The sequence below is a fragment of the Littorina saxatilis genome, linkage group LG17 (assembly GCF_037325665.1).
Source record: "Littorina saxatilis isolate snail1 linkage group LG17, US_GU_Lsax_2.0, whole genome shotgun sequence".
NCBI classification, from domain to species: Eukaryota; Metazoa; Mollusca; class Gastropoda; order Littorinimorpha; family Littorinidae; genus Littorina; species Littorina saxatilis.
This window is the reverse complement of record NC_090261.1, coordinates 12535603-12559772: the sequence shown is the minus strand read 5'-3', so window position 1 is coordinate 12559772 and position 24170 is coordinate 12535603. Positions and strand designations below refer to the sequence as shown.

General features: G+C 40.6%; 1 protein-coding gene and 1 pseudogene across 2 annotated transcripts; one reads left to right on the top strand and one right to left on the bottom strand.

Annotated features, from left to right (window-relative positions):
* Window positions 1–641: 641 nt before the first annotated feature.
* On the bottom strand, window positions 642–5839 carry LOC138952525 (uncharacterized; annotated as a pseudogene).
* LOC138951947 (protein sel-1 homolog 1-like) lies at window positions 5685–22596 on the top strand. Of its 2 annotated transcripts, none has more exons than XM_070323512.1 (19): window positions 5685–5760; window positions 7336–7622; window positions 8069–8176; window positions 8561–8624; window positions 9217–9379; window positions 10562–10615; window positions 11236–11295; window positions 11700–11781; window positions 12595–12749; window positions 13534–13659; window positions 14106–14183; window positions 15224–15286; window positions 15639–15726; window positions 16935–17083; window positions 17588–17753; window positions 18150–18224; window positions 18787–18959; window positions 19400–19525; window positions 20005–22596. In XM_070323512.1, exons 2-19 carry the CDS (start codon window positions 7379–7381, stop codon window positions 20134–20136), a joined length of 2106 nt encoding a protein of 701 aa, XP_070179613.1. In that variant the 5' UTR covers window positions 5685–5760; window positions 7336–7378; the 3' UTR covers window positions 20137–22596. The 2 variants fall into 2 exon arrangements, with proteins under 2 accessions (XP_070179613.1, XP_070179614.1); XM_070323513.1 differs by lacking the exon at window positions 5685–5760 and adding an exon at window positions 5844–6194.
* The last annotated feature ends 1574 nt before the right edge of the window (window positions 22597–24170 follow it).

Below are 24170 nucleotides of genomic sequence, written 5' to 3'. Positions count from 1 at the left end.
TATGTTTTTGAAATCATGAACCAACAAAGAATAAGATGAAATAGTTTTTAAATCGATTTCGGAAATTTAGTTTTAATCATAATTTTCATATTTTTTATTTTTAGAGCTTGTTTTTAATCTGAATATAACATATTCATATGTTTTTGGAATTCGAAAATGATGAAGAATAAGATGAAAATGTTTTTGGATCGTTATACAAAACAAATAATTTTAATTACAATTTTCAGACATTCAATGACCTAACTCATTCATTAATTTGTAGGCCTCCAAGCTCAAATGCAATCCCATAGTCCGAACGTCGTCGAAGATTGCTTGACCAAAGTTTCAATCCATTTGATCGAAAAATGAGGGCGTGACAGTGCGGCTTCAACTTTCACAAAAAGCCAGATATGACGTCATCAAAGACATTTCTTTTTTACCCAGGAAGTCTCATTTCAAGTTTCATGAAGATCGGTCTAGTAGTTTTGTCTGAATCGCTCAAAACACACACACACACACACACACACACACACACACACACACCACGACCCTCGTCTCTATTCCCCGTCTATGTTTAAACATTTAGTCAAAACTTGACTAAATGTAAAAACGAAGAAAATCTGTCCATTTTTAATCTCGCCAAACGCACACTTTCCCTTCTTTTATTTGTCCACAACACTGTCGTACCGGCCTAGCGCCAACATTGTGGTGGGGTAGGTATAAGCAGAAGAGGCGAGGACCAAAAGGGGAAGAAACTGGACGGGTCGTTGTACGAGATAAATTCCGTGGGCGTATAGGTCTGTTAAAATGCATCGTCTTATTTTTCACCAAGGCTTCGTACTCGTCTTCGAGTATGTGGCCTTCCACCCCGTACATGAAGAAATCTTTGGGGTTGTGGCTGTAGTTATGGACACGGGTACCGTTGAGCAGTTCTAGACGATTGCCCGGGTACTCCATGGGAGAGGTCTGAAAAGTAAAGGTTAATTAGGTATATATGTGGGAAATGCACCGACTGTTTTAGCGTAAAAGCTGACTGGTTTACACCTACTTCAACATGATACTGTCAAAACTTGACACTTACTTCAAGAGTTGAAATCTTTTCCCCGATCTTCGTTTTAAACACTTTTAAATAAAGCATGTGTATGTAGAGAAACTCGGATATTTCTGTTGAAAATGAGAACGTTCCCACGTCACACGGATCTTCTTTCCATATCAGGACTCATTCTGATAATCATCGGTCCACGCTATCGCGAGACCCGAAGGGAATTAAGGAACTCATTTGTGACCTGAGATCAGGATGATCAGGACTAATAAGACTGTCTCGACTACGTACTTTAATTGTAATACATAGAGTTTGATATAAGATAGTAAACAAAGATACAAACCAAATAAGAACTCTTTTTTTTTTTAGCAAAGCGTGAACAAAATCGTTTGAGGATGCAACATTCTTCACAGAAAAAAAGTCATATAATCGAGGGAGTCGTTCAGTAGAAGGGTCGTTACAAGGAGGTTGCGCTTTACTCACGGTGCTGCCTTTGGCCGAACCAGAGAAGAAGGCGTTCCACGGTTTGTACTTGGTGCCCAGAATGTTGCTTGACAGCCACGTCACGCATTTCGCTGACGTCACCTTGACGTCATTAGGGGTTCCTGTATTAATTGTAATTGACACATATAGTATGCTATTTTCCTGTTAAAGAGCCGTCATTTGTTAATGGAAATACAAACATTCAAACTCCTGCACACCAAACCAGGTCTCTAGATGACAAGTCTTTGCAGATGTAAGTCAGTGGGAAAATTGCTAAGTCAAGTACATTGTATGCATTTATAGAGACTCGCTTTTCTGCGACTGACCCAATCTCCAGATAACAGTCTTCAACGTACTGTTAATTTTTTCGTAAAAAACAACAACACAACAACAACGAACATTTGAAATAAACAATGCTGTGACTATTTTCGGTTTATGACGACGACGACTATGAAGATGATGATGATGATGATAATGATGATGACATTCAACAAACAAAACAGTCTTTGTGGTGGTGTTGGTCAGAGTCCAAGTGGTCAGCAACGCGTTGACCGCCATTGTGGTGGTGTACAGTCTGTCTTCTCCGTTGGGCTGGAGGTCAGCAAAAACAATAGTCGACAATGACTATTGTTTTTGCTGACCTCCAGCCCAACTGACGACAATGTCAGTCATCAGTGGATAAAATCTCATGACAAATGCGGCGATGATGATGGTGTTGGTGTCGGTGATGATGATGACGACGACGACTATGAAGATGATGATGATGATGATAATGATGATGACATTCAACAAACAAACAAAAACACAACTGACAAACAAACAAAGAAAATGAGTCATACCGGAGGCAGTTTTTGGGTCTGCATGGCAAGTTCCATGGGATGGAAGGTCCGTGCCACGAACCAATAGAATTGGAACACTGAGGGGTAATAGGTCAAGGCCAGGTCAGCACGACCGAACAGTGCGTTCTCTATCATGAAGGCAATCATCATAGTTGTGTTGTGGTACACTTGCTGAAACAAACAAAACAGCACAAAATTGTGTTTGTGTGACTAAGCTTTCAAGAAATTATGGTGTAGCTATGAGACAAAAATTTTGACAGGGGGTGGAACCAGGAAATACGTAGAAGTGGTAGGTGTTTTCTGATCCGGTGTCACGAACTGAAAACTGCTGAACAACCCCTCTCATTGCGGTCAATGCGCATGCGCCAATCTTAAGCTTGGACTTAAAAAATGTGACCCTTTGACCGAACGAACCATTGGTTAGGGTTAGGATTAGGGTTAGGGTTAGGGTTAGGTTATTCACGACATGATTAATCTCCCCATGTTAGCGCATGCGCATTGACCGCATTGAGAGGCATTGTTCAGGCAGAGTTTTCAGTTCGTGACACCGGACAGAAAGTTGACTTCATACAACACTTCCGACGTTTAAAGAAACTTTTCCTTCTAGGAACTAGATTCGAAAAAAACATGTTTTCGTTACCTTTATTGTTCTGTAACGTGAGTTTATGAATCACATGCCAATATAATGCAGAAAGCGTTGAATAGTACATGTATATACCGTAGAAACCCGCCCATTACACCGCAACACACCACCACCACCACCACCACCCCCCCTCTCCCCTGGGTCCCTAGCTCTCCCGACCCTTCCTCTGGGTCACATGTAGATCCTACAGTAAAATCCTCCTTTTCAGATACCCCTATCCCCCCCCCCCCCACCCCAATTTCAAGACTGTAAGACCTTGCATTTTCATAATCTCTGTTCATAACCCCTGTACATGAAAATTCATTGGAAGACACCCTCTCCTTTTTTAAGACCTGATTTTCTCAGATTGTTTGAGGTCCAAAAATGGGGAGGGGGGGGGGGGGGGAGGGTCCACTATACCCCTATCTCTGTGCCATTTTGAGAATCTTACCGCGATCTCGGGGTCGATGACGGTTGGCGGGAGGAGGCCGGTGAGTACGCCGGCGGTCAGTCCCCACCACAGAGACTAGAATATTCTACATGTATATCTCTGTGCCCTACACAGCATTGGCCGCCACCGTCACGTCCACGTTGTTCACCTGGAAAGGCATCACCACCCCGCGGTCAAAGAACTTCCTCGCTTCGTCGATGTTCTGGGCCTGAAAGAAACAGCAAGCGGTCAACAAGTTACAACGAGTCCATTTCGCGGTGGCGAGAAAGCATTTCATGGGGACTGGAAAGAAACAGCAAGCGGTCAACAAGTTACAACGAGTCCATTTCGCGGTGGCGAGAAAGCATTTCATGGGGACTGGAAAGAAACAGCAAGCGGTCAACAAGTTACAACGAGTCCATTTCGCGGTGGCGAGAAAGCATTTCATGGGGACTGGAAAGAAACAGCAAGCGGTCAACAAGTTACAACGAGTCCATTTCGCGGTGGCGAGAAAGCATTTCATGGGGACTGGAAAGAAACAGCAAGCGGTCAACAAGTTACAACGAGTCCATTTCGCGGTGGCGAGAAAGCATTTCATGGGGACTGGAAAGAAACAGCAAGCGGTCAACAAGTTACAACGAGTCCATTTCGCGGTGGCGAGAAAGCATTTCATGGGGACTGGAAAGAAACAGCAAGCGGTCAACAAGTTACAACGAGTCCATTTCGCGGTGGCGAGAAAGCATTTCATGGGGACTGGAAAGAAACAGCAAGCGGTCAACAAGTTACAACGAGTCCATTTCGCGGTGGCGAGAAAGCATTTCATGGGGACTGGAAAGAAACAGCAAGCGGTCAACAAGTTACAACGAGTCCATTTCGCGGTGGCGAGAAAGCATTTCATGGGGACTGGAAAGAAACAGCAAGCGGTCAACAAGTTACAACGAGTCCATTTCGCGGCGGCGAGAAAGCATTTCATGGGGACTGCTCGCCGCGAGGAATGTAGAGGGTGACTGACTGACTTTGGGGGTTTAACGTCCTCTGAGGTAACTTGGACCTATTTGGGACATGATTGTTTATACGCTGTTAATCCGTGGAGGGTGAACGACAAGAGCTTGTTTTTTTTTTCTCGATTGTTTTTAGTTGTGTCGGTAATTGATCTTGGGATTTTCGAGATAAGGAGACATTGTTTTCAAGTGCGGAGGAAAAAGATCGGATTGAGGAAATCGAACACAGCCTTTCTATAACAAACCTCCCCCCACCCCTCTCTCAGAGAGACAGACACTCAGAGAAACAGACCAACGGACAGACACAGAAACATACAAGCAGACACACAAACACACACACACAAACACACACACACACACACACACACAAACACACACACACACACACACACACACAGTGCCCAACCTACCTAGCAGCCATGCACACGCCCTGCCCTCTAGATCCTTCCCACCAGAACACACACACACACACACCAACCCCAATCCACCAATAACACAACTACCCGGCCCACGTAGGAACCAACGCTGCATCCAATCCTTTGGCCTTTGCGTAGTCCAAGCAGTGTCTGAGGCAGTAGTAGGTCCTGGGGTCAATCGTGTTGACAGCCTCGGCAGCAGACTCGAGAAGGGCCTGTAGGCGTAGCGACGCAGGGCGTCCAGAATGGAGGTCAGGTTCGCAGTGTCAGTGTGTTCTCAAGTTTCCAGCGCGCCAGAGGCTGGGGAAGATCCTCCGCCATGTCGACCAGAATAGATCCCAGGCCAAGGTTGACGAAAGTGTCGTCGAAGTCTGGAGAGATGTGGAAGGCTCTCGTGTGTAGCCTGATCTACCGAACAAAGACCAACAAACAAAATTTAATAGACTGCCAACGTTCCAAAGTTCAAAATCAAACAGCAAGCAGGGTATTTTACAGGAACGCTTAGTTGTGACAAAACAAAACGATACTCACACTGCAATGACTGTATTACCCAATATTGACGGACTGTGTGATGATATCTTCTGCTATGGTCGCCGATAGAAGTATTAGCAAAATATTAGCGAAGTCTATTTGGGGGGTCAATCGGTTTTATTAACATGCCTTTCAGTTTCAAGCCCATTTTAACAAATTAGAAAGTAATTTTATCAGTTTTTGTGTGTCACTGTGTGTGTTTGACCAGAGATCTGTCTATGGTTTGACAGTACGGAACAGCATGGGTCGGTCTCTGTCAACCTCATACGACTGAGTAACCGAGATCGCTTCGGGCGTTGTATTTGTTGCCTCCCCTTGCAGCAACAGCCGGAAGCGGCCCTGCCGACCAATGAAAAAATGCCATAACAACTTTCCGCTTATCATGGCGGCGATCGTCTGTTTCATAGGGCAAAGAAAGTACGTGGCGTTTAGTTATTGCATTTACCTGTAGCGTTTCGATGTTTTTGACCCAGTTGCATATGCCTATCGATTTCATAATGGGTGTAGTTTTTTAACGATGTCTAAATTAGACAGCAAGTAAACTACGCGTCAAGCAATTGGCAAAGCATTGTATGTAGTGTGTCGTTTACAACTGTGTCAACTGATTCTGGCGAAGTGGAACGCAATGATGACTGATCGGAAAGAAATATTCTGCTGTTGAATTTGTGCCATAACTCTTGTAATCCCCACGTGTATTCGAGTACGATTTCATACGAGTGATTGATCTTCTGCAAAAGTCTAAACGAAGAAAAACAGAAGCTTTCAGAAACTCAGATCAGACTCCTCATCCCAACTTATCTTGCAAATCTACCGGCCTGTCACAGTCACTGTTTCAGTGTAGAAGCGTTTAGGTAATAGTAACACGAAGCTGGTACTCGTTGTTTTGATGAAAATCGCCTGTGAATGTTTGATTTTTTTAAAGTTTTGTTGAGGAATGGTAAATCACTAAATGTGTCATAAGGCCTAAAAACAAAAAAAGGTGTGGTTACGGTAACCCGACCTACCCTATTTTTTGGGGCCGACCCTATAACTTTTTATTACATTTGTCAAAAAAATACAAAAAAAAACAAGTAAACGAGTGCAGAAAACGCAATGAAAGCGAAAGCGCCCGAGTCGCACACTTATTTCCCTGTCAAGTAGGTTTAATTTGTACACATTAGAAAAAAAAGTAAAAACAAAAAAAAAAGTGATTGCCTACCTTCCTACCCTATTTTTTTTGGCTATGTTACCGTAACCACACCTATTATTTTTTTTGGCCTAAGCAATCTGAAACTTCTCCATAGATTTGTCAACATTACTGACTATGACATTGGCAATGACATTCAGCTGTGACTTTCTCTGCAATAATTATATGTTTTTTTATTATGACCAAAAAAAGGACATATTACACAGATCGAGAAAGTAAGTGTGCTCTCCAAAATCACACCAGCAGTCGAGGTGAACAGTTTCAACAAAGACTGGCGAGAATTAAATGTCATATTTGGGTAAAATTAAAAATACATATAACATTAATGTATCAATCGATTTTGCAATTGAACGCACACAAACATGTACTCTTTTGTAGTCTTGACTAGTCGCCAAAACATGAGTTTTTGTCAGACTTTGTTTGACGTTTCATGGCTCAAATTTAATAAGCCGGGAAAACTAATGTTCAAATTCAATCGATACTTAAACAAGTTAAAGTTAATAATGAATAATATTCACTGATCATCACATTGTGGATTAGTAGTAATACTAATAATACTGCTGTACATTGTGGATAAGTACTGCTGTGTGGTGTTTCTGTTTGCTTTCGTTTCGAACAGAGAGTGATCAGTTTGTTGACTCTGTATCATAATGTTACCGTTTAGTGAGTGATCATAGTGTATGTACTTCAGACCAGAGTGCCTGAAATAGGTTATGTGAAACAAAAAGTTGTACCCAACGAAACTTTGTAAATGTTAGAAGATAGTAATTTAGTATTGATGCATCACATTTTGCTCTCTGTTCCAGGCTGGAGAGTTGTTAAGCAATAAGTGTAAGGGGACAAGCAGCCATGAAGCTAGGTGTGGGTGTGTGTATCCTAGCATCACTGGCAGTGGTCTACACTCAACAGGATATTCAAGATCAAAAACAATCTCCACCACCTCAAGACAAACAGACTGCACTTCCTAATCAGGAAGCAAAACAGACTTCAGTTCAAGATCAGGGCGCAGAGCAGACTGTGGTTCATAATCAGGGAGTGCAGCCAGCAGACACACTTGAAAAGACAAACGCTCCCGTCAAACAGGAACATGATGGTAAATTTTTGTTTCCCTTTAACACATTTCTAGAGGAAAAACAATTCAATTATTCATTATTACCATGCATGTATCATATTTCATAACGTTTATCGCTAAAATATATTTCCTTTGTTGTGGGTGTGACTTCAGAGTCACACATCTCATTAGTTGTTGCTCATTTGTGCTGCAGACACATACATTTTAATTTTCATCATTCAATAATAATTAATATGAAGTAATGACTTTGTTTTGTCTGTTGATGCACTCCTGCTATTAGATTCTTTGTCTACGGAGTCTTGTATACATGTGTTTGATTGATAGCAGTTGTGTAACGCTTTGAATTAAAATTAGATTCTGTATGGAATTAGGAAATATCTGTTTGAGAGAAAGAAAGGAAACATCTGCGGAGGCTGTTATAGTTTTATATTATAGCATTCTATGTAGCTGGGTTTTTTTTAATGCAGTTTCAGCAGCAGCGGATGTTCAGCAAACTACAGATGCAACAGAGGAGCCTCCTGCTGAAGAACCTGAGGTGCAGAAAGAACCGGAATTAACACCCGAGGAAGAGAAAGGTAAATTTTAACTGTCATTTATTATTTAAGCTTAACCAAATGAACCCCCTTTTTAAAACCACTGTAAGATTCTTAAAGATGGGGTACATTTAGTAACATTATGAAGAGACAACCTTAAAAAGCTAAGGTCTTTAGACTTAAATGTGTGGGTCTTCAGTGCGAATATTCAAAATTGTAGTCATTTCTTCAATTGATGAATTATTTCTTGCTGTTATAATGGAGACGCTCATGTTGCAAATGAAGGAGTGCCAGAAGATATGTATTAGATTGTGATATATTTAAGTTTTAATGTGGAATGCATCTTACTCTAAAAGTAACGAATTTCATACAATATTGACTCTTGGGTGACTGTGTTATTTAGGATCTTTGGTGTCTTTTTTTCAGTGAAGCAGCTGTTTGATAATGGAGAAGCGCTTATAAACAACACTTTTGTCAAAAAGTATGAGGAGTGAGTATCAAGGATGTTCCTGTTTAATTTTTTTTCTTGCTAAAACTATCGTGGAAGATTAACCAAGCTTATCAAGAGCTGTAGGGCTTTTGAACTGAATTCGTCAGCTTTGAAATGAATGGTTTCTATTTGCAAAAAAGAATGGCGGGGTAAAAATGGTCATACGCGTGGAAACCCACTCGTGGAAAAACATTGGGGAACGTGGGAGTTTTAGCCCATAGTTGAAGAAGAATATATATGTAAAACTGCACTGTTTAAGCATTAACTCTTTTCTTAACAATCTGATTCAATATACAAAAGCAGGAGAGAATGAATTGATAGGACTCTTATTATTAAACTTGCATGTGGCAAAGAAAGAATCTATTAGTATTACTTGAAAAGCATTTTATTCATGCTCGTGGTTGAAACTTGCAATTCTTTCCATAATATTAATGCTTATCTCCATCAACATTAGAGCAGTTGTAGTCGTTAAGGTGTAGGTTAGTTTGAGGATGCATTATATTGTATGATAATAGTTGTGACCGTGTAACATTGCTATGATTTTATTCAAGGCACTCTTTATAATTATACACATTTTCCTGTCATTTTTCAGAGCTATGATATTATTTGAAGAGGCTGCTAAACTGGGCCACCCCAAAGCCAAGGAGTATGTCGCGTTTGCTCACCTGTTTGGCGACCACCTGCCTCACAATGTGTCACGTGCCAAGGAAATCTTGGAGGTTCTGGTTGCCGAGGGTGCACCTAAAGCTCAAATGGCAAGTGGATTGAAACTCAAGTTGGAGATACTGTTAAAATGCTGTGCTGAAAGGCTGTTGTCTTTGGTTTAAACAGTATTTATTCAAAGACTAATGATTCATTGTATAACAAAGGAGCACAACAAGATAAACCTCTAAATCTGCAGTTCAGCAAGTTGAACATTGGACTGACACTGAAAGAAAGTCAGACCAGAGTTTATCATTTCTTCCTGTTTTGTCTTTTATTTCCAGCAAAAACACTGTAACTAGAGGGATTTTGTTCACCTGCATATTTTAAGTTTTCCAGATCGGGCGTACTACAGATTCCTGGCCAGCGGCTTCGATTAACCAGACTTCTTTTTACATTTAGTCAAGTTTTGACTAAATGTTTTAACGTAGAGGGGGGATTGAGACGAGGGTCGTGGTGTATTGTGTGTGTGTGTGTGTGTGTATAGCGATTCAGAGAAAACTACTGGACCGATCTTCATGAAACTTGACATGAGAGATCCTGAGTATGGTATCTCCAGACGTTTTTTTCATTTTTTTGATAAATGTCTTTGATGACGTCATATCCGGCTTTTTGTGAAAGTTGAGGCGGGACTGTCACTCTCTCATTTTTAAACCAAATTGGTTGAAATTTTGGTCAAGTAATCTTCGACGAAGCCCAGACATTGGTATTGCATTTCAGCTTGGAGGCTTAAAACTTAATTGATGAGTTTGCTCATTAAAGTTGTCATTAAAATCGATTTTTCACAAACAGATTTAAAATTGATTGCATCGTATTCTTCATCACATTCTGAATCTAAAAATATATACATATGTCATGTTTACTCTTAAAATGTGATCACAATTAACGAAAATAGATTAATTAGTCTTACGATTAAAATTTAAGAAATCGATCCAAAAATTATTTCATCTTATTCTTTATCGTTTCCTGATTCCAAAAACATATAGATATGATAGGTTGTATTCAAAACAAGCTCAGAAAGTTAACAAGTATACAGAAAAGCGCGCTTTCCTGCTTAGCACAATACGCTACCGCGCTATTCTGGCGTGTTAGTTTCACTGCGTTTTGCACGTGGGAGGTGAGCGATTTCCTTCTCGCGGGGATTGATGAAGCTGTACTGTCAGTTTCATTCCGTGAGTTCGACAGCTTGACTAAATGTAGTAATTTCGCCTTACGCGACTTGTTTGCTTTTGCAGGGATTGGCTTTCATGTACAGCTCAGGGATCCATTTCAACTCCAGCCAAGCTAAGGTAAGGAACATTTCTTGCTGAAATGATTTGAAGGAGCTTTTTGACGGGCGCAGTGGCCTAGTGGTAAGATGAACGGGAGGTCGTGGGTTCGAATCCCGGCCGCTGCCGCCTGGTGGGTTAAGGGTGGAGATTTTTCCGATCTCTCAAGTCAACTTATGTGCAGACCTGCCAGTGCCTTATCCCCCTTAGTGTGTATAGCAAGCACACGACCAAGTGCGCACGGAAAAGATCCTGTGATCCATGTCAGAGTTCGGTGGGTTATAGAAACACGAAAAATACCCAGCATGCTTCCTCTGAAAGCGGCGTATGGCTGCCTAAATGGCGGGGTAAAAACGGTCATACACGAAAAAATCCACTCGTGCAAAAAACACAATTGAATGTAGGAGTTTCAGCCCATGAACGCAGAAGAAGAAGGAGCATTTTCATTTTGTAAAGCCATTGTAAAAGTGAAAGCAGGTGTTGGAGCTAACTTTCTGGTACATGTGTCAAAATTGACAGGCCAATGTTTAAGTCAAAACAAAAGGAATCATTGAATAGAGGGTCTGGGTTTTTATTGCTACTACTTCTTTGAAGTTGAATTAGTAAGATGAGTGTATTCATTTGCAAAATTATTGTTTCAGGCCCTGGTATACCAGACATTTGGAGCTTTAGGAGGAGATCCATTTGCCCAGATGGCATTGGTATGTTGATATGGTTGACTGTCATGCATTACCCTTGACTGTATGCTCATTCCATGTATAAGTATGCATGGCTTTATGTACAAACATCTTTTCTCAGAATCAAAGAAACAGTGTATACTAACTTAGTGAGTTTTTCACTTTCTGACATCCAAGTTATATCATGTGACTTTGCATATGGTTATGTGGGTGTGTGTGTGTGATCAGTGCATGTTTGTGATTCCCAGATAAGTAACTAATTACACTAATGAGTAAATATTTTCTGCAGTTGATAAACACAAAATGTCAATTTGCAAAGAAACAATATACATTTTCCATTGTCACGGCATCGAGTTATGGTGATGATTAACTTGTTGAGAGGTGATTTGTCTCTAGTTCAATGTTTTTGTTGCTTGCGTTGCTTCCAGGGTTATCGCTTTTACGCTGGAGTTGGTGTGGAGATGAAGTGTGAGACGGCTTTGACCTACTACAGGAAAGTGGCCACCACAGGTAAGCACATCGCAGTACCGTACTTTCGGGACTATAAGGCACAAGCAGACCTGGGAACCCATACGATTGTGCCATATTTTGTACGCATGATTGTCTTGAATACGATCAGTACAGTCAGTGGAAAAAAATATGACGAAAAAAAATTTCTAGACCACTTTTCTTCACAAGCGCATCCCGAAGCTGATCCAGTATTTGACGCATGATTACAGTTTTTGTCAGTAAACTTTGAAAGAAGAATGTGGTTATAATGTATTGGTAAACTTAATCAATGCTGTGACGGACGCGTGTGAAGCATGTTTAAATCATGGCTGTGTGGAATACGCTCATTTTTATGAAAATACACTAGGTTTGTTTGAGAATACTCCAAGTGCAAAACAGGGGTTCCCAGGTCTGCACAAGTTTTTCCTCAACTTTGATTCCTGCGCCCTATTTACCGATATCGTCCTCCAAGAAAGCTGTTAAGGATGACAGTGGCCACACCTCGGTATACCGCTTCTGCTGGCGGGCTAAACAAAGTGAGGGGCCGATGTATTCTACTCATCGATGGGCAGACCGAGCTCAACAGCCTTGGCAGGCAGTCGATCTAGGGGAGAGACCCCCGATAAACGTCCACGGCCGAAATCAGAGGTGCAGGACCCATGGGGTGCCTAACTGCTGCCCCACGTATAGAGAGCGAACGAGAAGAAGAAGAAGAAGACTGAAAAGCCTTTCTCACCACTATCCACAAATTTGTGTCAAAAAGAAGAATGATAGCAAACATTCGCTAATGCTTTCTTTCAATGATAGTAATCATACCTGAATGCTTTGTTTCAGTGGCAGACGCAGTGACGCCGTCAGGTGGGGTGGTGGTACAGAGGATACGCCTGCAGGAGGAGATAGAGAATCAAGGTAACAACAGCCCCTTGTTGGACGAAGACCTGCTACAGTACTACCACTTCCTGGCTGATAAGGGAGACATGCAGGCACAGGTAAGAAAAATAACAGCATGTAAATATAGTGTGTTGATGTGATCACAGTCTAGGTGTGGGCACATATGAAGGTCAGCCTGCCCCAACAATTTTTGGGGTGATGAGACTTGTGTAGAATGTTCTGTGCCAATTCACAAGGTAAAGTCTTGGGCATTAAAATCAGCATCGTTTAAATTCAAAAGTTGTGCTGTGCAGTACTTGTTAACCAGACATTTTTATGAAACTGGAAGAAGTAAATTGGTCAGCAACTTGCACACTACATTGGGGTGTGCACGTTAAAGATCCCACGATTGACAAAAGGGTCTTTCCTGGCAAAATTGTATAGGCATAGATAAAAAAATGTCCACCAAAATACCCGTGTGACTTGGAATAATAGGCCGTGAAAAGATGGATATGCGCCGAAATGGCTGCGATCTGCTGGCCGATGTGAATGCGTGATGTATTGTGTAAAAAAAATTCCATCTCACACGGCATAAATAAATCCCTGCGCCTTGAATATGTGCGCGATATAAATTGCATAAAAAAAATGAAAAAATAAAAAATCCCTGCGCTTAGAACTGTACCCACGGAATACGCGCGATATAAGCCTCATATTGATTGATTGATTGATTGACTGTGGTGAAAATTTGAATAATATACACATTTCTGTCAGTACATGGAAGCATGATATGATAAACGAAATCATGGTCTCCAGAGTGTGTATAGTACATGGGTCAGGAAGTCATTGAATGATGTGTTCAGTTTGTTTTGAAAGTCATATGAGTATTTTGATGATTTCTTTCAGGTTGTACTGGGTCAGCTATACTATCAGGGTGGGCGTGGTGTGGCAGTCAATCACGAGCTGGCGCTTCACTACTTTGTCATAGCCGCTGAGTCCGGCAACGCAAATGCCTATGCTTACTTGGGCAAGGTGAGTCATCTTGTCTGGTCAATATTTGTACCAGAATGTAAATACTGTCGTAGAATTTTCTTTTTTATGTTAGACTGCATGAAAATGTCCATTAAATTACATATCTTACCCAACTCACATATAGCAATTAACCCTAGTTCAGTGCTGGTAACGCTGTACGCGTCCCCTTGGTAACAAGGGAAGACAACTCTAAAAAAGAGTGACCATAGACCGTCAAGGCCAGACCGGGATCGAGGTTGCCTTCCGTATGCGCGCACATACGCCGCCATGTATTCATTCCTACCTCAGCGCTCAGTCAAGTTGGTCGCTGTTTTGTACGCTCTGGCTGTTTTACAGCCGTTGTCACTGAGTCTTTTGGCTTTGTTACATTCCTCTTGGTCTTCTACTCTTCGTCTTGACTTCGCTAGAAAAAAAAAATCATAGCCAATATGTTATTTGTTTTTCAGATGTATTCTGAGGGTAGCCACTATGTTCCTCAAAATAATCTGACATCGTTTCAGTACTTCAAAAAAGCTGCTGATAAGGTGAGTCACATTTAGCTCTCAGAAAGTCATGTATTGATGTTCATTGATCAGGTTTCATTTTCTATATTTCATATATTCATGTTTTATATTTAAGAAGAATATGGTACAGTTCATTTTTTTCTGTCTGTGTGGGTGCATGTGTAAATATGTTTCATGTAGAGGAAGAAAACTGTTAGTGCTAGCTTCAGTAAGTACCCTCACTCTGTGTCTGGCGAGAATGATAGACTGTCCGTGACATGTTTGAATTTGATGTCTACATGACTTGCAGACACAGGTGAATTACAGAAAACCTGAACTTAGCTACCTGTTTAGCGTTTGATGTCAAAATTACTTACAGGCACAGGTGAATTACAGGAAACCTGAACTTAGCTACCTGTTTAGCGTTTGATGTCAAGATTACTTACAGGCACAGGTGAATTACAGGAAACCTGAACTTAGCTACCTGTTTAGTGTTTGATGTCAAGATTACTTACAGGCACAGGTGAATTACAGGAAACCTGACCTTAGCTACCTGTTTAGCGTTTGATGTCAAGATTACTTACAGGCACAGGTGAATTACAGGAAACCTGAACTTAGCTACCTGTTTAGCGTTTGATGTCAAGATTACTTACAGGCACAGGTGAATTACAGGAAACCTGAACTTAGCTACCTGTTTAGCGTTTGATGTCAAGATTACTTACAGGCACAGGTGAATTACAGGAAACCTGAACTGAGCTACCTGTTTAGCGTTTGATGTCAAGATTACTTACAGGCACAGGTGAATTACAGGAAACCTGAACTGAGCTACCTGTTTAGCGTTTGATGTCAAGATTACTTACAGGCACAGGTGAATTACAGGAAACCTGAACTGAGCTACCTGTTTAGCGTTTGATGTCAAGATTACTTACAGGCACAGGTGAATTACAGGAAACCTGAACTGAGCTACCTGTTTAGCGTTTGATGTCAAGATTACTTACATGCACAGGTGAATTACAGGAAACATGAACTGAGCTACCTGTTTCAATAATGTGATTTTGACTTCACTTTTGACCTTTTTACAGAACAACCCCATTGGACAGTCAGGTTTAGGTATGATGTTCCTCCATGGACGAGGTGTTGACAAGGTATGTGGATGTTTTATCTTGTTAACAGCTGCATTAGCAAGTCAGTGGCTACAAGGTGATTGTGATAGCAGCAATTGGGCAAGTAACTTTGAAAACCGGTACTTGAATTGAATTTGGTCATTTAATCATGGCTTCAAGTCAACAGACAAAATAAAACATAGGTACACATATTGAGTTTGTCATGAAGTACAGCTAAACATAGTACATATTTTTTACATTTAACAAGCTGACAATTTTTTTTACCTTTTACTGACACAATATTGAAAAATAGTAGTTCAAGCTGTGTAATGTGTACATTTTACTGACAAAATAGTGGAAAACAGTAGTTGAAGCTGTCACTTACTGTATGCAGGATCTGAGCAAGGCGTTCCGCTATTTCTCCCTGGCTGCTGATCAAGGCTGGGTGGACGGTCAGCTGCAGCTGGGTATCATGTACTTTAGTACGTATGCTTATCATTCTAACGTGTGTATGTGTCAGTGTGTGAATTATGTCATGATTAAATTGCATGCATTCTGGGCCTGTTGCTTTGTGGTGTACTTAGAGTACAAACAAGTCCCTTTGCTTTTTTTGACTCACATGCGAAGCAAAAGTGAGTCTATGTACTCACCCGAGTCGGCCGGCCGTCCGGAAAACTTTAACGTTGAATATTTCTTGGACACTATTCAGTCTATCAGTACCAAATTTGGCAAGATGGTGTATGATGACAAGGTCCCAAAAAACATACATAGCATCTTGACCTTGCTTCAAGGTCAAGGTCGCAGGGGCCATAAATGTTGTCTAAAAAACAGCTATTTTTCACATTTTTCCCATTTTCTCTGAAGTTTTTGAGATTGAATACCTCACCTATATATGATATATAGGGCAAAGTAAGCCCCATCTTTTGATACCAGTTTGGTTTACCTTGCTTCAAGGTCAAGGTCACAGGAGCTCTTCAAAGTTGGATTGTATACATATTTTGAAGTGACCTTGACCCTGAACTATGGAAGATAACTGTTTCAAACTTAAAAATTATGTGGGGCACATGTTATGCTTTCATCATGAGACACATTTGGTCCCATATGATCAAGGTCAAGGTCACTTTGACCCTTATGAAATGTGACCAAAATAAGGTAGTGAACCACTAAAAGTGACCATATCTCATGGTAGAAAGAGCCAATAAGCACCATTGTACTTCCTATGTCTTGAATTAACAGCTTTGTGTTGCATGACCTTGGATGACCTTGACCTTGGGTCAAGGTCACATGTATTTTGGTAGGAAAAATGTGTAAAGCAGAAGGTCAAGCATGTGAGTCGTATGGGCTTTGCCCTTCTTGTTTGGACTAGTTTTGTGTCTGCCATACTCAGGGTGCACTTGTGAGCCAGAAGAACGTATGCATAGAACTGTGACCACTGGGATGGATTCTATTGGTATGCTTTGTGTGGATTGTCCTTTGGCTTCTAAGTATTTTCCTCACTTGTGTGAGAAAGCAGACATTTTCAGAGTTGAGCATGGTTTGTGAAAGACAATAGTACAGGAGTTAATTGAAAGTAGAATAAACCAGCTACACTGAGTTAGATTTTGGATTATCATTTGTATTCATGTATCTGCTGTTTTATTATTTTTAATTTTTGCTGAAATTTTCACCTCGGCTGTATTTTCTGTGACAGGTGGACTGGGTGTGCGTCGTGACTACAAGATGGCGGTCAAGTTCTTCAACCTTGCGTCACAGGGCGGACATGTGCTGGCCTATTTCAACCTGGCCCAGATGCACGCCACAGGCACCGGTGTTCTACGCAACTGTCACACAGCTGTGGAGGTCAGTGTTTCCATATATATCTGCTTTTAGTTTTGGATTTCTTCACAATTTTGACTCTTTGTATGCAGCTTTTTACTGAATGGTGAATTGTATTTCACTGCTCACAATAAAAAATGAAGTTAAGCTCTACTGAAGGTTGCACGTGGCTTTGCTGGAAGCCATAGTTCTTGCAGTGTAACGAGCATTGTGACAGGCAATGTGTGTGAAGAAAATACAGATCCGAACTGAGAGTAATCATAAGTCCTTAGTACAGGTGACTGCATGTACTCCACATGCACTCCATCTTGTCGACCGGTAGCTTATCTGAGCTGTCTCATATGATGTTATGAAGATGTGTATAATAAATTTAACAATTAAAAGTAAATGGAAGCATTTGCAGAAGCTAGGATTAGTCTTTTTAGCTTGAAATAAGTTACTTCTGCAAAGTACTTTTCTTCTGTATTACACAGTACATGATGATCTTTATATCTTTTTAGAACCTGTGTTCTCTCCCTTGCCTTGCAGCTGTTCAAGAACGTGGCAGAGCGCGGTCGCTGGTCAGAGATGATAATGGACGCTCACCGTCTGTACAAGGAAGGTCTGACCGACGCTGCCCTCATCAAGTACATGTTCATGGCTGACCTTGGCTATGAGGTGGCCCAGTCTAATGTGGCCTTCATGCTGGACAGAGGTCAGTTTCTTTAGGGTCAGATGTTTGTTCTTATTTCCACTTCTCCAACAAATGTCAGCTGTCCATTACGTCTTTACATCTCTTTGTTTGCTGTGCTCTGTATACTGTAGTTTTGTACAGTCATAGTTTCTAGTTCAAACCTGTCAAAAACACAAACACACTTCTATTAATGAATAGTTTTCACATTTAGTACCTATAGGGTTCTTAATGCTGTTGATCATTTACTTCTTTTACCAATGCTGTTGTTCATTTCTTACTTCTTTTACCAATGCTGTTGATCATTTGACTTTTTTTTCTTGCAGAGACTTGTGGTGCACTCTTATTAGACATTATAATATGATAAGCTGACACAGATACATGTGAGAGTCCTAAACGGTCTTTTTCTTTCTTTCTCAGAGGACAGTGCATTGTTTGACCAATCAGAGGCCTTCCAACGAGCACTACTCATGTACAGCAGAGCTGCTGCACAAGGTTGGTTGTTGCACTATTGAGATGTTTTCCTCTGAAGATGGAGTAGGGCTGCCTGTATGGCAGGGTGGTTGAAAACAGTCGTACACGTAATGTTCCCATTTGGATGACAGTCATCTTCTCTGTACCAAGTGGTCCCATGATCATTATGTGCGGATACCGACAACAACAAAAACAACCCTAAGATGTTAATCTTTCTGTTGTAGTAAACCTTATCTTGTGTCATGTGTGTTTGTTGAGCGTCTTCTATGTCTACATTACAAAAGAAAAGGCAGACACTTCAAAGACTGGCTACAAGTACAACATTTATTTTTATTTTTATTCTTTTTACCAATTCAGCAATACTCTTTCAATGTTTTGGCAAAGGAAGCTCAGGTAGTCAACATGCACTTTAAAGACAGTGTGAAAGAGCATGCCTTCTAATTTTCACAGAAAGAAAATAACAAGAGATTACTTAACTAACGTGTGCATTTTATTTTCATGCTTTCAGCTCATGTTAGAGTCTCTGGTTTGCAGTGATGTCTATGATCAACATTGATCGATAAAGCTTAACCCATTTGTTCAGGATCTACAGTGGCACGGTTGAAGATGGGTGACTATCACTACTATGGCTATGGCACAGAGGTGGACTATGAGTCTGCGGCAACACATTACCGCCTTGCGTCAGAACAGCAGCACAACGCTCAGGCCATGTTCAACCTGGGATACATGCATGAGCAAGGATTAGGTCTCAAACAGGTGTGTCTGTGCTCTAAACGATCTTACAAAATAACACTAGCCCCATCCACCTACCCCCACTTTCAAACAGCGAAGCCTTGTAGCATATGCTTGGATGTGCACTTCTATTTTGCTCAGCCAAATCAGTTTGTTGTTTCATTCGTTAGCTAATTTATTTATTTGTTTATTTGTATTTCTTCACCGATTCATGTATTGTACACTAACTCAGGTTTTGAAAAAAGTATATTTATTTAAAGACCGGTCAAAGTGCTTGTAATTGTTTTGTATTGTATCTTATGAAATGTTCCATACATTTGGATTTTCGGTGTTGAAACATTAGCAGCCTATCTGTTTTGGATTTCTTGTTAAAAGTGTAGCCTGGATGACGGTATCGTATAGATTCGTTTATGTTGTTCTTCTGATTGTTGTACTACTCTTCACTGGGTATGTGTGTGTGACAGGACATTCACCTTGCCAAGCGATTCTACGACATGGCGGCTGAAACAAGTATAGACGCTCAGATCCCGGTAGTTATGGCCCTTGCCAAGCTGGCCCTCTTCTATGGCATGGATGTCTTTAGTAAAGAGGTGAGTATCTTCTTGATAATTCTTATTCCCTTCTGCACATGAGTATTGTAGCTTGATAACCTCTGGGATTTAATTTAATTTCTCTCCTTAACCCGAAAGAATCTGGCATGGACTGTTACAGATCACTCAAGGATTTTGTGTACATTTTAGTCTACAGTTTTAACATGTTTATGGTGTTGTGAAGCTAGCTGTTTGCGTTAGGGTATCATCTTTTTTCAACAAGTGTATAATCTGCCTTAGCCTCTGGAATCATTCAAACAGAGATGGCAGCTGTTGGTTGGCTACCACTCTGCCTACAGAAAATGTAAATGTTTGAGAACTGCCAAATGAATAATTTCAACAGTTGTTACTTGTACAAGACACGAATAGATCTCTGAGAATGAACCGGGCTTGCAAGAAGCATTACATGTCATAATTACATGCTCCTCTACCAAACAGTGTTTGTATTTGAAATCACAGAACACTGTTATTTATTTCAGCTGGAGGACTATCAGTCAGTGTTCTCCACCATCAGTCCGACGCGATTCATGGGTCAGGATTGGGACCTTTATGTAGTCACTGCGCTGGCCGTCGCCCTTGGCTTTCTCATTGTTCTACGCAGGCAGAGGTAGCGACTGTCTCACGTCTACGCTCCCCACAACTCTTGCAGCTACATCTTCTCTTTTTTACTCAATCGGATTGGAAGCATTCTTGAAACATTTTTCTTTTCTTTTTTGCGGTGAAGAATTTCTTTAAATCTCTCTTCCTTTTGTTCCTTTTTTGGGGTGGGGAGGTGAGGGGAAGGGGAGAGGGTTTCGGGGGCGGGGAAGAGAGAGGCTTTGAGATGTTGGTTTTGATTATAATCATATCCTTCTACACAAAACTTGCCAATGTAATGATCAGTGTTTTAGCTCTGCAAAGGTTTTCGGCATAAAATAACTTACTTGTTCACATTTCGTCTCGGAGTTAGAGCTAAATGGTTATTTAGTCCGATCTTTGCTTCTTATTACACAGCGAGAGTTTGACACTAACCTTCTTTATTTCAATAATCTGCTGTGGAGAAGACTTTACATCTGACCTGAACTTACTGGATGAGTGCATGTATGATCAGGTGAGAAACTAACCCTCAATATATCCGCATACGTTTGGGAATTTTAAACTAACAGACAGAATGTTTGTAGCACACACGCACACACACACACAAAGAAAAAAAAGCTGCTGTACTAAGTACAGTACTCTAACTTTTTTTGTATACAGTGGAACCCCCCTTTTAAGACCTCCAGAAATGGGAGGTAATGTTAAATTGGGGGGGGCCAAGAGGGGTTGCACTGTAGTGCTGTGCTAGCAGGCATTGTACCCTGCTTGGTGCAAGTGTTGAATGTTCACTGGATTATATTGCTAGTCACACTCACAGTGTTAAAGTTTCCGTCTCGGTCTCAAACATTAATCCCGTCCCCTTTTGTGATTATATACTGTGGGAATTTGCGTGGATTCAGTGGCTCCGCTTTGCATGAACTTCCCTCTCCTCAAATCATAATACAGGTAGTTTTGTCAGGGGTGGTTAGTGCAAGAAAAACAACAACGTTCAAACTGATTGAGCTGAGATTTTGGGTGAATGGAAAGATCTCAAGATAATTTGCATCCATACCCGGAGTTGACTGTATAGCCCTGTGTTGGTCCAGGCTTCGTCTGCACTGAGCCGTTTTCACCAGTCCTTGTTGCCTTTTTGATGCAAGTTAAGACAAGTACTGCTTTAATCTTGCTCCCATACGAAATGGAACAGTTTCTGTATAATTCGTTGATGTTTGAGCTATGCACTGCATACAAGAGGTCCCCAGGAACAGCTCCATCCAAATTTCAAGAATCCCTATATATTTTTCAGTGCAGGGATACTAAAGTTCAATATTTTGATTGAAGGCTGAATCTAACAGACCATGTGGTGCTTAGCATAACAAATATAAGCAGTGTTGCATCTCTATTGTGAATTAAAATGATGTTCTTCGAAATTGTTGATGTGATTATTTTGGTCAACTTACACATTTTGTACTTCATATGTGGTGTGGGCATCAGTAATAAAGTGGGTCGAAAGGGAGCAGTAAATTTTAACGTAATTTTCAAATAATGGTTGAATTAGTACTAATGTAAAATATGTTACTAAAACAAGTTACCTGGTATAAACGCAAAAGAAATGTATTGAAGCAGTGTTATTTTATTTTTACTTGTGTTATCAAGTTGGATGGCATTGTGTATATGTATGTGATGTGTCTTGTACCTCTATTGGGAAATGACTGTTGTACAAGACTGATACTGAATCCTGTAATTGGAGATGTGTTAGCACATATGTACACGTATGGACGCGTGAGTGTGTGTGTTGTTAGAAGTTTGACATTATTGTTTGCTTGGTTGTATATGTATGTAAGCTGTGAGTAGGAACTGAATGATGTATTCTGAGAGAGAAGATTTATGGAAGTTAAATGTTGAAAATACAGGAGGTGCTGTTACTTTCAGTTTCATCACCTTTCTTTTTATTCAGGGAGATACATACTAAATATCTCTGTTTCTCAAGATAATAATTAAGTTTCCTCAGTAAACTTTGGACTGAGATTGTTTCACTTCTTTGTTGTGTGCCTCGGTTTTGTCATATAACTTGTGTTGACATGTGGAAGTTTTGAGAAAAAAAAAGAAAGAAAAAAACCTACTCTGGCACAAAGGCCAGACATAAGCAAATTCATGATATCCTTCAGGTGTATGCTTGAATTACTTTTGACGAAAGTGTGTGAGCTCAATATTATTATGTCAGGCTTGTTTTTTGAAGTGTTGCTGGTCTTTATTTTTCTTGATGTCAAAAGTATGTCTTGTTTGGATGGGAAGTTTGCATACTTTTGGATGTCAGCCATTTATTGTAGCTTCCTTGCTGCAGCAGGAAAGCTGAATGTGATAAACTGTGTGAGTGATTTCAAGCGTGGGATTGTTTGTCTTGCTTGAAGTGTTTAAATATGATAATGTGTTCACTTGATGTGCATGTCGTGAGAATTCCATGCATGTAGGTGTACAACAACAAAAAAGAAAGAACAATAAAGTATAAATCCATTCTTTTTTTGTATTTTTTTTAAATGTTGTGCTTATAAAAGTTGTGATGATCAAAACATATGAATTCGACCCTTTGTATTTTTGATGTATGTTCCATATGAAAGTTTCATTAAATTACTTTTGTTTGGAAAAGAGAACCTGCAACTGGTCAAAAGGGTCTTATAGTTGTTGAAACGCTCAACTGAAACAGTTGAGTAAGAACGTTAGCAAGCAAATGTCAGAATGTTCACACTGTCGGCTGAAATCAGGTGTTTCTATGAGCTTGTAGGGTGTAGGCACAGAGCCGTTTTTGTAACCAAGCCTGTATTTCTCTTGTCTTTTTTTTCTTATTTTTTTCTCTCTTTAAATTATTAAAATCATAGGTAATTTCCAGACTCCTTCTTTTACCCCAGTCACCCTGACTGATTAAGCCAACCGGTAAGACCTTTAATAGTAATAGTTTATGTTCCCTCGAACTGTATGTGTGTGTGTGTGTGTGTGTGTGGCTTGACCTGCACACACATGTTTGATTGCAATGTGTGTGTGTGTGTTTGTTTGACCTGCTGCGATATCCGATTTCAAAGTGCGATTGCTTTGGTGTTACTTTTTGGTTGGTTTCTGAAATGACAAGTGCGACAACTGGCAACGTTGATATCTGGCAATTTGTGTAAATGTTTCTCTCTCTCTCGCATACACACACACACACACACATCCAAAGTTTGCAAGAAAAAAAATACCACGGTTAGGGATTCCTTATTTGCACATTTATTACTGTTCAAAACATTGATGTGAACAAGTACATGTATAAGGAAGGCATGGCATGATTAATGGAATTTCAAGTAAGTATGAGGTATGAGGTGTTAAGGATTGGATGGGGTAGTGAGTCATAAAAATCCAGTTGTACATTAATTTATATCATGAGTGCAGCAGTGATGGTTGTTATTGTATATCCACTTTATATCAAAGAAGTTATGGTATCACCGAACACAAGATCATCAGGATCACGCATACAATCATTTTTTAAAGGCGCCTTGCCTTCTTTGTAAACAACCATGTAAAACTTCCAAACTGTCCCGGCTTTTTACATTAGATGAGAGCATCCTTCATATTTACAGAAACAATGTACCTCAAATTAACATTCTTGCTGCTCCCTGCAAAGCATTATTTTGTTTAGCCGATTGACAAAGATGTCGGTTGCGACATCAATTCAGAACAAATACCACTTTGTAGGGCGGGGATGTAGCTCAGTCGGTAGCGCGCTGGATATGTATCCAGTTGGCCGCTGTCAGCGTGAGTTCGTCCCCACGTTCGGCGAAAGATTTATTTCTCAGTCAACTTTGTGTGCAGACTCTCCTCGTTGTCCGAACGCCCCCCGTGTGAACATGCAAGCACAAGACCAAGTGCGCACGAAAAAGATCCTGTAATCCATGTCGGAGTTCGGTGGGTTATAGAAACACGAAAATACCCAGCATGCTTCCTCCGAAAGCGGCGTATGGCTGCCTAAATGGCGGGGTAAAAACGGTCATACACGTAAAAGCCGTGGGAGTTTCAGCCCATGAACGAACTAACAAACCACTTTGTAAAGAATGCAACCAAG

Excerpts from the sequence above, each read along its gene's own strand:
- LOC138951947 (XM_070323512.1), top strand. The coding sequence starts at position 7,379 with ATGAAGCTAGGTGTGGGTGTGTGTATCCTAGCATCACTGGCAGTGGTC. Across the intron at positions 11,782-12,594 it reads CAGGAAAGTGGCCACCACAG|TGGCAGACGCAGTGACGCCG; the intron begins GTAAGCACATCG and ends GCTTTGTTTCAG. Across the intron at positions 17,084-17,587 it reads ACTGTCACACAGCTGTGGAG|CTGTTCAAGAACGTGGCAGA; the intron begins GTCAGTGTTTCC and ends CTTGCCTTGCAG.